Here is a 16,140-nt window from a genome sequence, read left to right as displayed (position 1 = left end):
ATGCACAAATGCCCTCTCCTCCCCCTTACCTCAAACTGAGTAAAGCAGTAAGTCAACCATAGGCAGTCCCATCCATCAGGCTCTACTATTCTGTGTTCAGGCATAAAATACACATATGTATACTTAAGATTTCATAGACATGTCAGGACAATAAAATGCATTGTTGGGCAATTTGGAAATCTAAAGCCTAAGAGCTCAGGGAAATTTCACATATATACATTTTCTCCACTTTCTAAAAAATAAATGACATCACCTATATGAGTGATAGCTTTGAAGCAAAAACTTCTTACATTAAATCATTAAATGTTTGGTTCTATTACCCTAATTTCCTGAAGCCACATCTTCTTTTACTTACCAAATACACATTCCTTAAATAAGTAAATCCCTGGCCAGGTTCCTTACTTAGCTCGAAGTGTTAACTTCTTTTCTTCTTTTTTTTTTTTTTTAAAAAAACATGCAGAGTGTTCTGTCTTTTCAGCAGAGCCCTAGGAGCCTGGGGGCAACTGAGACCTAGTCTCCTAAATTTTCACAACTCTCTATCGGCATATTTACAAGGTGTTACCTGAAAATACCAACAAGCCACCAGACACTACATTTGTGTGCAATTCATTAAAAAGAATTTATATTCATTCCACTAGTAAAAATTATTTATTCCTCTGGCTGATTTGAAAGGATGTAATAGGTTTGAGTAAACAATAACCACCTCTGGCCTTTTTTTCCCCTTCTTTGTAGGCGTTAGCCACTCTACAGGTCTAAACCCTTGTTATACCAAAAGATCTTAGTGCATAAAGTGGATAAGATCTAAAGCACACAAATTTAGTTTTGACTATAATGTACCTCTTAGGATTACGTAAAAGCCACAACCAACTAGCTCAGTTTCTGGGTATTATTAATAGTAGTAATGAAGTAAAACATTTTGAAACTGGACTCAAATTGTGTTCAGTGTGCTAAACCAGGCATGCTGTGAAATGAATGTAAATTTTAACAAGCCAATTCTGAGCTGTAGACTTCTCATTAGTGCACCTTTCCCAACTGTAATGTGCAGAATGAGCCACTAGAGGGCAACCATTTTCTTTAGGAAAAAGATGCTGTTTGAAAGCACTGTATATTCATTTAACCACAATGACACCATGTCTCACAGCCAGGAGAATGGATATAATCAACAGAAAAGGCAGTATCAAGTGTTGGAGGAGACAAGGAGCAACTGGAAATCTCATACGTTGCTGTTGGAAATATATGGTACCGCCACTCGGATAACAGTTTGCAGTTTCTTAAAAAGTTAAAATCATGTTACAATAAAACCCAGCAATTCCACATATATGAAACTACCCAAGATAAATGAAAGCATATGGTCAATTAAGATATGTTCATGAACATTCATGGCATCACAAATAGCCAAAAATTGGAAACAATCCAAACAAACCATTATTGGTGAATGAATAAACAAAACGTGATATATACATATGAGGGAATACTATTCAGCTATAAAAATTCTACACTATGGATGAAGTGAACCTCAAAAATATTATGCTGAATGAGAGAAGGCAGATGCAAAAGACTAAATATGGTGTGTGATTCAATTTATATGAAATACCCAGAAAAGACAAATTTATAGACAGAAAGCAGATCAGTGGCTACCTAGGGTGAAGAGAAAGGAGGGGAGGAATGGGGACTGACTGCAGACGGGCTCATGAGAATTTCAGGGAGATGATGAAAGTGTTCCAAATCTGGATTATGATGAGGCTAGCACAATGCTACAGGTTTACTGAATCACCATGTACACTTACAGCAGGTAAATTTAATATAAATCATACTGCAATAAAGCTAACTCAAAAAACACACAGATTTAGTGCTGTATTAGAATAGGTACTGGGAAATGAAACAAGTGAAAGAAAGAAAACTAACAGCACTGCGTATTAGAAAGTAATATAAGTAGCCACTATGTCATTCGGTCCTGAGCTCTGGTTTTCAGACAGGAAAAAAGATCACTGTTTGCAAATGGACTAGGGAAATTTAGGGAATTTATGGTCAGGTAAGAATTTTATTACTTTTGGCCAAAGGCCTATTACATTTGTTACATTAAACAGAAATATTTGTTTAAAAAGAAAGCTTATAAAGTTTCAAGCAGAAAGCAATTATTTTCTGACTCTCCATCAGTACTCTGGAGTCGTATTTATGAAGGGATTTAAAACACATCAATGTGCTAGGGTCTGATGTTATATGAAATAACTAATAACTTGAGATATTCAAAGAGAGACACTTGAAGTGACAGGCATATCCATACCAAGCAATTTTACATTTCCTGAATTATCCTTTTATAAACTCCTAGTTTAAATTTACTTAAGAAACTTCAGGTGTAATAATATATGGGATCAAAAGGCTCATTCTGGCCTGTAATCCCAGCACTTTGCAAGGCTGAGGCAGGAGGATTGCTTGAACCCAGCAGTTCAATACCAGCCCGGGCAACTTAGCGAGACCTGTCTCTACAAAAATATCAAAATTAGCCAGGTATAGTGGTGCGGGCCTGTGGTACTACTCAGTAGACAGAGGTGGGAGGTCAAGGCTGCAGGGAGTCATGGTCATGCCACTGCACTCCAACCTGGGCAGCAAAGCAAGACCCTGTCTCAAAAAAGAGAGAAAGCTCTGTTAAGGTCTATGGCAGCAGTCTCCAACCTTTTTGGCACCAGGGACCAGTTTTGCGGAAGACAATTTTTCCACGGACGGGGCAGGGGTGGGGGATAGGTGGTTTTGAGATGAAACTATTCCACCTCAGCTCATCAGGCATTAGATTTTCTTAAGGAGATTGCAACCTAGATCCCTCACATGCGCTGTTCACAATAAAGTTTGCTCCCCTATGAGAATCTAATGCCGTCATTGATCTGACAGGAGGCGGAGCTCAGGCAGTAATGCTCACTGACCTGCTGCTCACCTCCTGCTGTGCAGCTCCGTTCCCAGCAGGCTATGGACCAGTATTGATTTGAGGCCCGGGGGCTGGGGCCCCCTGGTCTATGGAACATCTTCAACACATAAATTTCAGAGGAGGCTAGTGGTACACAAGAGAAAATTTAGTGAATATCAAGACAAAACTATGTCTTTTCTTTGGCTTCTAGAATGGTAGTGGTTTGTGGGGTTATAAAAGACAAGATCATCTGAAGGGCTCTCCCATTACTATTAGTTCCTAGTTCAGTTATAAACAATATACTTTTAAAAATGCTTTACTGGGGTCTCAAGAAAGCAGGGACACTGAAAGGCTGATATAAGAGATGGAACCTGAGCAGGAGTGGTAACTAAACAGGAAAACCGAAGTTGCCCTGAGGATAAACGCCATTATCAGCACTGGGATTGAGAGACCAAGTTCTAGACCCATAGCAAGAGGAGGAGCCAAGAAGAAAGCTAAAATGTCCCAGGTCAGTTTTGTTCCCTAGCCTAGAGACACAAATGCAAAACCTCTCTGAAGGAGCACATTCCCAGTTAAAGAACCTCTGGATTCTCACAGGTTCTACTAAATACATATTTACAAATAAAAACCACCAAACACAGGAAGAATGGCATACCATAAGGAAAAGCTCAATAGAGACAATAAACAGATTTAGACCCTCAAGGGACTTCAGATATTGGAATTATTGGCTACAGGATATAAAGATAACTATGTATGAAATGCCCAAAGAAATAAGAAAGATAGAAACAAAAGAAACAGAGGAAGTCTAGCCAGAGCAATTAGGCAAGAGAAATAAATAAAAACCTTCCAAATTGTTGCTCTCCACTGAGAATACAATCTTACATCTAGAAAAGCCTCGACTCTGTAAAAAAAACTCTTAGATTTGGTAAATGAATTCAGTAAAGTTGCAGGACACAAAATTAATATACAAAAATCAGTAGTATTTCTATACACCAACAATGAACTAGTGGAAAAAGAAATCAAGAAAGCAATCCTATTTACAATAGCTCCCCATAAAAATAAAATACATAGGAATAAATTTAACTGAGGAGGTGAAAGATGTCCATAGGAAAACTATAAAACACTGATGAAAGAAACTGAAGAGGTCATAAATAAATAGAAAGACATTCCATGTTTCTGAATTGGAAAAATTATTATTGTGAAAATGACTATAATTCCAAAAGCAATCTACAAATTCAGTGCAATTCCTATCAAAATACCAGTGTCAGTCTTCACAGAAATAGAAAAAAAAAAATCTTAAAACACACACGAAAGTACAGAAGGCCCTGAATAGTCCAAGCAATCCTGAGCAAAAAGAGTAATGCTGGAGGTATCCATACTATCTGACTTCAAAAGACACTATAAAACTACAGAAACCCCAACAGCAAGGTACTGGTATAACAACAGACACACAGACCAATGGAACCACAAAAAGAACCCAGAAATAAATACACATATTTACAGTTGACTGATTTTCAACAAAGTGCCAAGAACATTCAGTAAGGAAAGGACAGTCTCTTCAATAAATAGTGCTGGGAAAACTGGATATTCATATGCAGAATGAAACTAAACCCCTATCTCTTACCATATACAAAAAGCAAATCAAAATGGAGTAAAGACTTAAATGTACGACTTGAAACTATGAAACTACTAAAAGAAAACACTGGGGAAACACTTCAGGACACTGTTTTGATCAAAGACTTTTTGGGTAGGACCTCAAAAGCACCAGAAACAAAAACAAAAATGGACAAATGGAATTACATCAAGTTAAAAAGCTTCTGCACGGCAAAGGAAACAATCAATTGAATGAGGAGACAACACACAGAATGGGAGAAAATAATGCGCAATCTCTCCGTCTTACAAGGGATGAATATCCAGAATACACAAGGAATTCAACTCAATGGCAAAACAAAACAAAACAAATAATCTTAGGTCTTACGGGACAATACAGAAAACAAAAAACAAACAAACAAACCCCACAAATAATCCACTTTAAAAATGTGCAAATGATCTGAATAGACATTTCTCAAAAGACACACAAATTGCCAGCAGGTATATGAAAAAATGCTCTACATCACCAATCATCAGAGAAATACAAATCAAAACCACAACAATATCTTATCCCAGTCAGAATGGCTATTAAGATTAAAAAGAACAGATATTGGCAAGGATGCAGAGAAAAAGAAACTCTTACATATTGTTGGTGGGAATGTAAACTAGTACAGTCACCATGGAGATTTCTCAAAAAACTAAAACCAGAATTACCATTCGATCAAGCAATCTCATTACTAGGTATCTATCCAAAGGAAAAGAAATCAATACATCAGAGGGATATCTGCACTTGCATGTTTATTGCAGCACTATTCACAATAGCAAAGATATGGAATCAACCTAAGTGTTCACCAGTACATGAATGGATAAAGAAAATGTGGCATATATGCACAATGGAACACTATCCAGCCATAAGAAAAAGAATGAAATCATGCCATTTGCAGCAACATGGATGGAACTGGGAGTCACTACGCTGGGTGAAATAAGCCAGGCACAACAGACAAATATCACATGTTCTTACTTATATGTGGGAGCTAAAAAATTTGAACACATGGAGGTAGAGAATGGAAAGATAATAGAGGCTGGGAAGGGTGAAGGCAGGGGAGTGGGGGGATGAAGACAGTAGGTTAAAGAGTACAAACATATGGTTAGATAGAATTAAATCCAATGTTTGACAGCAGAGTAGGGTGACTACAGTTAACAATAATGTAGCTGGGTGATGAACACTCTAAATACTCTGACTTGATCACGATACATTATATACATGTGACAAAATTTTACATGCAATCCATCAATATGTATAAATTTTTCTAAAGAGCTCAGCAAACTGGAACTTCCTTGCTCTGCTAGAGTAGCAAAACCAAGGAAGATTCAATATTGTAGCACTGTCAATACTCCCTAATTAATCACTAAATGTGATTCTAGTTGAAAGAAAGAGAAAGAGAGAGATACAGAGAGAAAGCAAGCTGGACACAGTGGCTCAATACCTGTAATCCCAGCAGTTTGTGAGGCTGAGGCAGGAGGATAGCTTGAGGCCAGGAGTTCAAGACCAGCCGGGCAACGAGGCGAGGCCCTGTCTCTACAAAAAATTTAAAAATTAGTTGGGCCTAATGGTGTGCACCTGTGGTCTCAGCTACTTGGGAGGCTGAGGTGGGAGGATTGCTTGAGCCCAGGAGTTCGAGGCTTACAGTGAGCCATGTTTGCACCACTGCATTCCAGCCTAGGTGACAGAGTGAAACATTGTCATAAAATTTAAAAAAAAAAAAAAAAGGACAGAAAAATAAATTTCCTAGAGCTATTTGCTTTTTATCCCAGTTTATCATTTTACAAACTGATTCTCATACTGAATTTAAAAAGCAGGCCAGGCATGGTGGCTCATACCTGTAATCCCAGCACTTTGGGAGGCTGAAGCAAGAGAATTGCTTGAGCCCAGGAGTTAAAGACGAGCCTAAGCAACACAAAGGTGGGGTGGAAGAGTGGAGGGGAGGCAGGTGGGAGTCGTGGGGGTGGGGGATCACCTGAGCCTGGGGAAATTGAGGCTGCAGTGAGCCATGATCATGCCACTGCACTCCAGCCTGGGTGACAGAGCACGACCCTGTCTCAGAACAACAAAAAACAAAACCAAAAGGCCAAGAAGATTCCTTAAGAAAAATACAAAGGTAAGAGACTACCCTTGTCAGTTATCAAGACATATAATCAAGTTATAACAATTAAATAAAGTGATACTTGGCCCTTGCTTAGGCAAACTGACCGATAGAACAGAACAGGAAGTCCCCCAAATAAACATTTGGCTACAATGGCAAATTTCCATGTAAGTAAAGCTTCTGAGGAAAGGATGCATTAGTCAATAAATGGTGCAGAGAAAACTGATTTTCTATATAATAAAAAAATAAAATTTTAAATCTGTATCACACATACACAGATCAACTCCAGGCAGACTAAAAACTGAGATACTTTTTTGATTTTCAGAAGCAACTATAAACAACTATGACCCTGGGATAGGACAAATTTCTTAAAACATAAAAAGGACTCATATTTGAATATATTAAGTTTTGTTTACAAAAAAACCCAAAGTGAAAAGCCACAAACTAGATGAAGATATGTACAAAACAAAAGAACAACAAAAATATCAATATCCTAAATATAAAAAACTCTTAAATAAGAGCAAAAATAGAAAAATAAAAGACATCAAGACGTATTTCACAGAAGAAACAGGAAAGACTAATAAACTGAAAATGTTTTTAACTTATTAATAATCAGAAAAATGCATTTTTTATATTGATGTCACATTCATAAGGAAAATGCAATTTAAAGCCACAATAAAATACCATTTTACACCTCCAGATTGGAAAGAATTGGGTCTTATGATAGCAAGTAAATAAGAAACCATACTGGAAAGTGGTGCAACCAGTTTGGAAAACAACTTGGCATTATCTTGTAAAATTGTTATAAAAGCTGATCAGGCACATGCCTTACAAACCACCAACTCTGAATCTAGGTTCATACGTTAAAGAAACTCTTGGACATGAGCACCAAAAAATTGGATATGAGTGTTCGTTTCAGCATTATTTGTAAAAGCAAAAAACAAAAATGTGAAAACTAGACTTAACAAAATAAATTGTAAAAATAAACCTGTTGCATAAAAACATCAAGTTACATAAGACTACATAGAGAATACTTTTTTTTTTCTTTTTTTGAGATGGAGTCTCCTGTTGCCCAGGCTGCAGTGCAATGGCAGGATCTCGGCTCACTACAACCTCCGCCTCCTGGATTCAAGCAATTCTCCTGCCTCAGCCTCCCAAGTAGCTGGGACTACCGGCACGTGCCACCATGCCTTGCTAATTTTTGTAGTTTTAGTAGAGATGGGGTTTCACTCTGTTGGCCAGGCTGGTCTCAAACTCCTGACCTCGTGATTGGCCCACCTCGGCCTCCCAAAGTACTGGGATTACAGGCGTGAGCCACCACGCCCGGCCAGGATACTATTTTTTATAAAGCTCACAAAAATAAACAATATATAGCCATGGGACATATGTATAAAAGCAAAAGGGGAAAAAAAAAAGAAATGATAGATTCAAAGTAGTGGTTACCGCTAAAGAGTAGGCTGGGGATTGGAATTGAGAGGGAACACAAAGGTAGGGTTAATACCACCAGAAAGGCTCCAGTTTTTAGTGGGTGGCTTCATAGGTATTTTATTATTAAGACTTCGTGTTGCATATATTTTTATGTATGCATCAAATACTACCTATAGAAATGCAGTGACCAGGCCAGGCACGGCTGCTCATACCTGTAATCCCAGCACTTTAGGAGGCCAAAGTGGGTGGATCATTTGAGGTTAGGAGTTCGAGACTAGCCTGGCCAACATGGTGAAACCCCATCTGTACTAAAAATACAAAAACTAGCCAGGTGTGGTGGCTGCAATCCCAGCAACTCAGGAGGCTGAGGCAAGAAAATCACTTGAACCCAGGAGGCAGAGGTTGCAGTGAGCCAAGATCACACCATTGCACTCCAGCCTGGGAGAGTGAGACTCTGTCTCAAAAAAAAAAAAAAAAAAAAAAAAAAAGAGGCTGAGGCAGGAGAATCACTTGAACCCAGGAGGAGGAGGTTGCAATGAGCCGAGATCACGCCACTGCACTCCAGCCTGGGCAACAGAGTGAGACTCTGTCTCAAAAACGACGACGACGACGACAGGAGAAATGTAGTGACCAGAAATACTTTCATACCACTAAGAAGAGACTATAAGAAAAGGAAATTATCTTTTCTTAATGTATGTATTCTGTATTACCTAGTGAATGCAGATGTATATAACTGATATAGGTGGGGCAGTTGAGTTTTTTAATCACAAAGAATATTAGTCAATCACTAACTTAGTTGTGATCTTGGACTAGTTATTTAATGTCTTTGAACCTATTTTTTTTTTTAACTTTTGAACCTAATTTTTAAACTGTAAAGTACTGAATTACTAAGTGACTGGTACAGGCGATATATTTTTTAAATGATAGCTAATACTCCCCATGACTATTACTCATATCTAAGAAACCCCTTATATTCTACTGAACTTAGCCTCAAACCACTAAGATAATGGAAGAGTGACTTGTTAAAAACAACAAAAAACACACCAGAATTTCTGCATTCAAATAAGGTTGCCCCTCAAAGAGACTATACACTTCTTTCACTGACCTTGCCATTGCTCAGGATGATTTTTAGAAATATTTCATTCAGCCGGGCGCGATGGCTCAAGCCTGTAATCCCAGCACTTTGGGAGGCCGAGATGGGCGGATCACGAGGTCAGGAGATCGAGACCATCCTGGCTAAAAAACGGTGAAACCCCGTCTCTACTTAAAAATACAAAAAACTAGCCGGGCGAGGTGGTGGGCGCCTGTAGTCCCAGCTACTCGGGAGACTGAGGCAGAAGAATGGCGTGAACTCGGGAGGCGGAGCTTGCAGTGAGCTGAAATCCGGCCACTGCACTCCAGCCTGGGCGATAGAGCGAGATTCCGTCTCAAAAAAAAAAAAAAAAAAAAAAAAGAAATATTTCATTCAAACTGTTTAGTGTTGAAAACATTTTTACCAGTAGAGGAAAAACCTTAATTCTTTGAAAGTAGATTTTATCTATGAAAATAGACATGAAATATTTTCAATCATGTTTGATGAATAATCAAGTTAAGATTTTGGTCAAAATTAACACATGACTATGATGAGACTAATTCTTTTGAGTGACTTACAAATGATCTCTTCAGGCTATTTTCAAAGATGAGTTTCAAAAGAAGTTTTAGCAATGGCAACCTTAATTTTTTTAAAACAGCTATAACTTTGCAGAAGCTACAACTTTGCAAGGTTTCTACTTGGAAGGACAACAGTCATCCTAATGCGTAGTCTCATTTCTGTATAGTACAAGTCTGAAATTACTGAAGAGACAACTACTTAAGATCAGTGAAACTACTTACATCAGTTACCTTCAACCTTTCATTTTTGTAAGGGAAAACGAAAAGCTTTCTAAAATTTTCAGTTAAACATAAAGATCCTTCATATAAGGAGAAAAATACAGCCAACCTACTGAATTTTGTATTTGAGGAATGGAGAATAAACAATTACACAGTTTTGACAGGATCCCACAACAGCAATCAAATAATGATGAGAAGCAGTTACACAGACCTTACACAAAGAAGTTTGTGCTAACAGAAATATGCAATATATTTTAATTAAATAAATAGCACTGATGTGACCTCAACTTTTTGATATCAATAACTGGTGATATATATGACCATTTATTACATTGATTTGCTGGAGTATTATAACACAAATTTATAAATGGTTTTAAGAAAATATTATAGAGAAGTTTTACTGACACTTGGAATTTTACATGAAGGGGAAAGAGACATAGCCAACAGCACCCCAATAATAATTTCTTTATACATCTGATATGAGAAACCACAGAAACATTCTTAACTGATACAACATGAATTAGATTCTAAAGGCATTCTTTAAGACATAGAGAAAAAAGAAGCAAACAAAATTCTCAAGTTTACCATTTACAATAACAGTTTATGCAATTTCAACAAGTCCTTACCGAGGCATTCAACAGCACTGTAAGTTCAAAGTTCACTGGGGAATTAAAAGAATGAATAAAATACTCCTTAGAGGGAGTATAAAGTTTATTCAAATATTTTAGAAATAATCAATTAATTACATAAGAATATAGTGAAATCCGTCAAAAACAATGTCAAGTAACTTGTTTTTAAAGTGGCAGTGCAATATAGTAAAGCAATGGCTTTAACGACTAAATGAAAGAATCACAAAGCACCTAGAAATATTTATTGAAGAAATAACACATAAATTTTCATGATTTCTTTTGACCATTTACAATTTCAGTATTTTAGCTCTATTTCATATCATTTTTTGGTAGGTGCTGTTAACATATGAGGTTAAAGTGGTAAGTCTCACAATAAAGTAGCCATCTTCTTTGAATGAATATTTGAATATTTCATCTCTTCACTTCTATGACTATAATCAGCTTTCAGCTGCATGATTCCTTCAGCCTGATTCTCATTTCATGTCTCAATAAATGTGTTTTTGCCTGATAAAGAGAACTGTGCACATATTGATTATATTTATTTTTTTCTTTTTTTTTTTTTGAGATGGAGTTTCACTGTTGTTTCCCCGCTGGAGTAAAATGGCGCAACGTCGGCTCATTGCAACCTCCATCTCCTGGGTTCAAGCAATTCTCCTGCCTCAGCCTCCCGAGTAGCTGGGATTACAGGTATGTGCCACCACCCCTGGCTAATTTTTGTATTTTTACTAGAGACAGGGTTTCACCATGTTGATCAGGCTGGTCTTGAACTCCTGACCTCAGGTGGTCCACCCACCTCAGCCTCCCAAAGTGCTGGGATTACAGGTGTGAGCCACCATGCCTGTAATCCCAGGCCTATTTATCTTTTCATACTGGTGTCAGGTCCTTCAAGGCTATGCTTCTGATTGCCCGTACACTTTACTTCTCTTATGAGTATTTCATATTTTATGGGTAGGTAGGGTTCCAACTTAGTATGTTAGATAACTACTGTATAGTAAAAACCAGAAATGAAGATATAATAACCCTTATAACTCCTTACATATAACAAAGACAGAAATATGTCAAAGCAAAAACATTTTAAATAATCTCAGGAAACAATAACAAGATCCTCTTCCCAAAAATAAATATAACAAACATATTAGTAACCACAGCTAAACATGCACTGTTTAAGAACTCCATTAGACATGAGAAATAGACATTGAAGCCAGGTTTTGACACTTATTCTCCACATCCAGCCAGTTGTCACGGTCTACTAAGTGCTACAGGGTTAACTGCCTCTGGACTGACTGAAATATGGTTGTAATGACACAAGAGAACACTGGTTCAGATCCAGCAATGACTTATGAACTTGCCTATAGATGACAGTAGAAAAAAATAGCTTACTGTACTTAAATCTGCTTCATAAGAGATTTTATCTGCCAGCCTGACCCCTCTTAAAACTTTTTTTTTTCTTTTTTTGGTTTGATATACTCAATAGGCACTGGCTTTTGTGATGTGGCTTTCCACACTACTATACAAGTCCAGAATCCCATTTAATAAGATACATGAGCTATCAGTCAATGAACTTTAGGGCTGGATGGATCAAGGAAGTGTTTTTCACTGCCCCCGCTTCCTTATGAATGAGATAACTGACAAGCAGTGAACTACAATAAATTCAAAGACACAACTAACAAAAACTTAGGAAGACCTAGAAGAGAGGTGCCAAATTGCACTGCAAATACAAAATAAAACATTTTCATGTTCTTGCTAAATACTTATTAAAAAAATACATATAATGAATAGGCCATTTTATAGTGCTAGTTAAAACTTTGAAGAGCTGTTTCCATCAATATCCTGGCTTCAAATCGATATGTAGAAATATTTTAAATTAAATTTCAATAAATACACCAGAGGGATTTAAATATGATAAAAACAGTAATTTCAATCTGTTTTTACCAACAATATTTTTAATTGGCTCATGATGGGCTTGAACTAATCAATAAACTACAGTCTACAAAAGGGTTTTTGTAAAAATGCATTCATTTCTGATAATAAGTAAATGCAGATTCTGTACAGTCAGAAAAACCAGGATAGTGGCAAATAGCAAAATAGAGAGTTGATAAATCTTGGATCCAAAATCAAATGATCAAAGAAGAGAGTTAAAGATATTTTCAGACTGCCCACATTAGAGTCATGTAATCTGCATCATTCTTTCTCAAGGTCTCTCAACTGGGCGCCAGACTAACATCAGATCTAAAACCTTGTTCAATATTTCCTCTGGTTCACCTTTTGATTATGTAACAAATACTTCTTGCAAAAGATGAAAAAATAAAACTGTAAAATCATTTGGATGGCATTAGCCCAGCTAGGTCTTTTGGTGTCCTAGCAATTCAAACTGAAATTAAAGGTTTCTTATAGCCTATAAGCTTCTGAAAATGCAGCCAAGTGGCACTCAAAAAGACAGAACATTTTTTCTACTTCTGTAAATATAAAAGAAATTGAAAAATCACCACCTAAAAAAAAAAGCAAGACATAAATGCATCAGCACCAAGTAGAAATGATCTTCAAAAGGGGCAAGTCTTTTATGTATCCTTGTGTTAATGAATAGGTACTAATCTCTCCTCTAGGAAAAATCCACTGCCTGAAGTTAACATCTTTAGGCAAAAGAAAGGGCAAAACTCAACAAATTACATTTTGATTCATCCAAATAAAAAGAGAGAGAGAGAGAGATTTCAAGATTTTTGGCACTACTTTAAGCATTTTTCAGGGTAGGTATGGTTTTAAGTTCAACTGTCTTCCTTCCCTACTCCATTTTTTGCAAAAGCAGGAAATATCAAATTTAATTCTATTACTAATAATTCTTCAGGTATCATTCCAAAAGTTGTACTTAGTCACAATACATCAGTTAACGTTTACATAAGACTCTAGTTGTAGTAAAAAGTGTTGAAAGGTGGTCATATCAAAATCTTGGTTTTCTTTTGTACCTATCAGATACGACTAAATTGTTGGTGGCCAGAACTCAAATCACATACAGTCAACCACATTATTGGATCCATGACCTACATCTCGAATTTGGCTAGTTAAACAGGAACACACAGCTACGCCTGCTCCAGCTCTGCAGTGAGACACAGATCCAACAAGCTCCCACCTGAAAAGACAGAGAAGATAAAATGTTATCTTAAAACAAAGCATAATTTACTTTACTCAAAATACTAACCAAAGACAAAAATTCCCTATGTGGGACTGGTTTTGAAGGATAGCAAGCTTCCAGTGGGAGATAAGATATCCCAAAGCTTAGTATTAACTACGACTAGCAACATTCTAACACTCTGGAGTAATCTACTATTATACCAGAAGATACTATAAAGCACAGAGACAACATGTAAATTACCTATTCAGCACTGGATCAAATGCTTCTACTGTATTTAAGTATGCATTGCCATTATGACCACCAACTGCAAAGATTTTGCCCATCACTGTTGCAATTCCCACTCCACCTCTGGGGGTAGTAAGTGCTGCCACATAATCCCACTTGTTGCTTCGGGGATCATACCGCTCAACTGAACTCAGAGGAGAATTATCATCAAAACCACCTATGTAAAGAAATATTTTAAAAACAGCATTACATTTCTTAGAAATTAACTATTAAATTTCAATTCAATGGGCTTTACACCCCAATCTTTTAAAATCATTTTAGAATGGTTTAGAGAAAATTTTTTAAAAAAATTCATCCAATACCTGTCTACCACCAACAACTACTATTAGACATTGTCTATAATTCAACGTAAGATTAAGTGACATTTTCCTCAACACTAGGATTAAAGATCTTCTAAGTAGGGAAAAACTGGAGTCCCTGTATCTAAGCAGATAATTTGGAGAAAAAGAAAAAACAAAACAAAACACAAACATTCATAAATTTGTCCTTAGCCATCTAGAGACAAGCAAGACAGTACTGAGATTCCTTCTCTGTCTATTGTATCTTAAACAGTAAGAAGGTATAAGAAAGGAATAAACTGAATCATGTGATTCATCCAGATAAAAGTTAAAGTTTTCCAATTGTTTCCCTTAATACTATAATCGCCATCATAATTACAGAGATGGACTATGACTGAATTCTCACCAATTTTTGCCAAAACAACATTTTCCTGCTACATATTCTAGAAGATAGCAGTCCTTTCTATAGCTCATTCTAACAATGTACTTAAATCTATTCCTGAGGTTATAGACACAGTTATTTCAATAGTGCTCCTTCCTTTAAAAACAAGTGTGTCTCTTTTTAGACTCCAAGTCTAAATGAATATAATGGCTTTCTTTGGTGACAGCCTAATTTATTGAGAATAGAAAGTGCTGATAGTATGATCAATCTATTTAAAAACAAAGTCAGAGGCTGGGCACGGTGGCTCACGCCTGTAACCCCAGCACTTTGGGAGGCCGAGGCGGGCAGATCACGAGGTCAGAAGACAGAGACCATCCTGGCTAAATAAAATGATGAAACCCCGTCTCTACTAAAAATACAAAAAATGAGCTGGGAGTGGTGGTGGGCACCTATTGTCCCAGCTACTCGGGAAGCTGAGGCAGGAGAATGGTGTGAACCCACAGGAGGCGGACCTTTCAGTGAGCTGAGATCACGCCACTGCACTCCAGCCTGGGCGACACAGCAAGACTCCATCTCAAAAAAAAACAAAAAAAACCCCACAAAACAAGGTCACAAAAAAAAATTCAAGTCAACTTCTCTAATGGGTTTAATTTTATTAAATCAATTAAAATGAAATTCACCAATTTTATCTGCATTCTTTCCATGAATTCTGACAAATGTATAGTGTCACTGCCATTACAACCATTACATAAAACATTTTTTCATGATAATAAAGGGTTTGGTTTTAATTATTGCTCATGCTAATGTAGAAGATTAAGGGGTTTTTTAAATTTGTTTTTTGTTTTGTTTTGTTTTGAGACAGGGTCTCACTCTGTTGCCTAGACTGGAGTGCAGTAACACAATCACAGCTCACTGCACTGTCAACCTCCTGGGCTCAAGCGATCCTCCCACCTCAGCCTCCCAAGTAGCTGGAACTATATGCACATGCCACCACTCCTGGCTATTTTTTTTTTATTTTTTTAAAATAGAGATGAGGTCTCACTATGTTGTCCAGTCTGGTTTTGAACACCTGCCCTCAAATGATCCTCCTGCCTCCACCTCTCAAAATGCTGGGATTACCCGGGTAATCCCTGCACCTGACCAAGTTTTTGATAGTTATATTTTATATAGTCTTTTTCCATAGTCTTCTTTTTCACTAGTTCCCTATCATTTCCCCAGATAATGCATAAAAACATATTATAATGAAGAATTCAAACCAGGGATAGAAAAAGTAAAATGCAATTAGGATGTTAGACATGCCCACACCTTCAAATTTTTCTTATTCAGATCAGTTGTACCTGTTTTAAGTAGAACTTGAATGACCAAGATTTTTTTAATGTTCAACCTGAATCATTCTTATTTTTACCATGTCTGTTCTAATTATAAGGGTCCAAAAGATTAAAAAAGTAACAGCAACAATGTTATTCCTGTCGACATATAACATATGTCAATGCCTGTGGTAGACAGGGA

General features: G+C 37.0%; 1 protein-coding gene across 5 annotated transcripts in view; it reads right to left on the bottom strand.

Moving 5' to 3' along the window:
- Positions 1-10,168: 10,168 nt before the first annotated feature.
- LOC105479660 (kelch like family member 8) overlaps positions 10,169-16,140 on the bottom strand; it is an 80,193-nt gene continuing 74,221 nt past the window's right edge. For all 5 annotated transcript variants that reach the window (XM_071093327.1, XM_011737754.3, XM_011737756.2 and 2 more), the window contains 2 exons: positions 13,927-14,128; positions 10,169-13,683 (listed from right to left, as the gene is read on the bottom strand). In XM_071093327.1, coding sequence (XP_070949428.1) covers positions 13,560-13,683; positions 13,927-14,128 — 326 coding nt within the window. In that variant the 3' untranslated portion in view covers positions 10,169-13,559. The remainder of the gene's footprint in view (positions 13,684-13,926; positions 14,129-16,140) is intronic.

The sequence above is a fragment of the Macaca nemestrina genome, chromosome 3 (genome assembly GCF_043159975.1).
Source record: "Macaca nemestrina isolate mMacNem1 chromosome 3, mMacNem.hap1, whole genome shotgun sequence".
Classification (NCBI taxonomy): Eukaryota; Metazoa; Chordata; class Mammalia; order Primates; family Cercopithecidae; genus Macaca; species Macaca nemestrina.
Note: the sequence above shows the minus strand (reverse complement) of the source record. Positions and strands in the feature narration are given on the sequence as shown.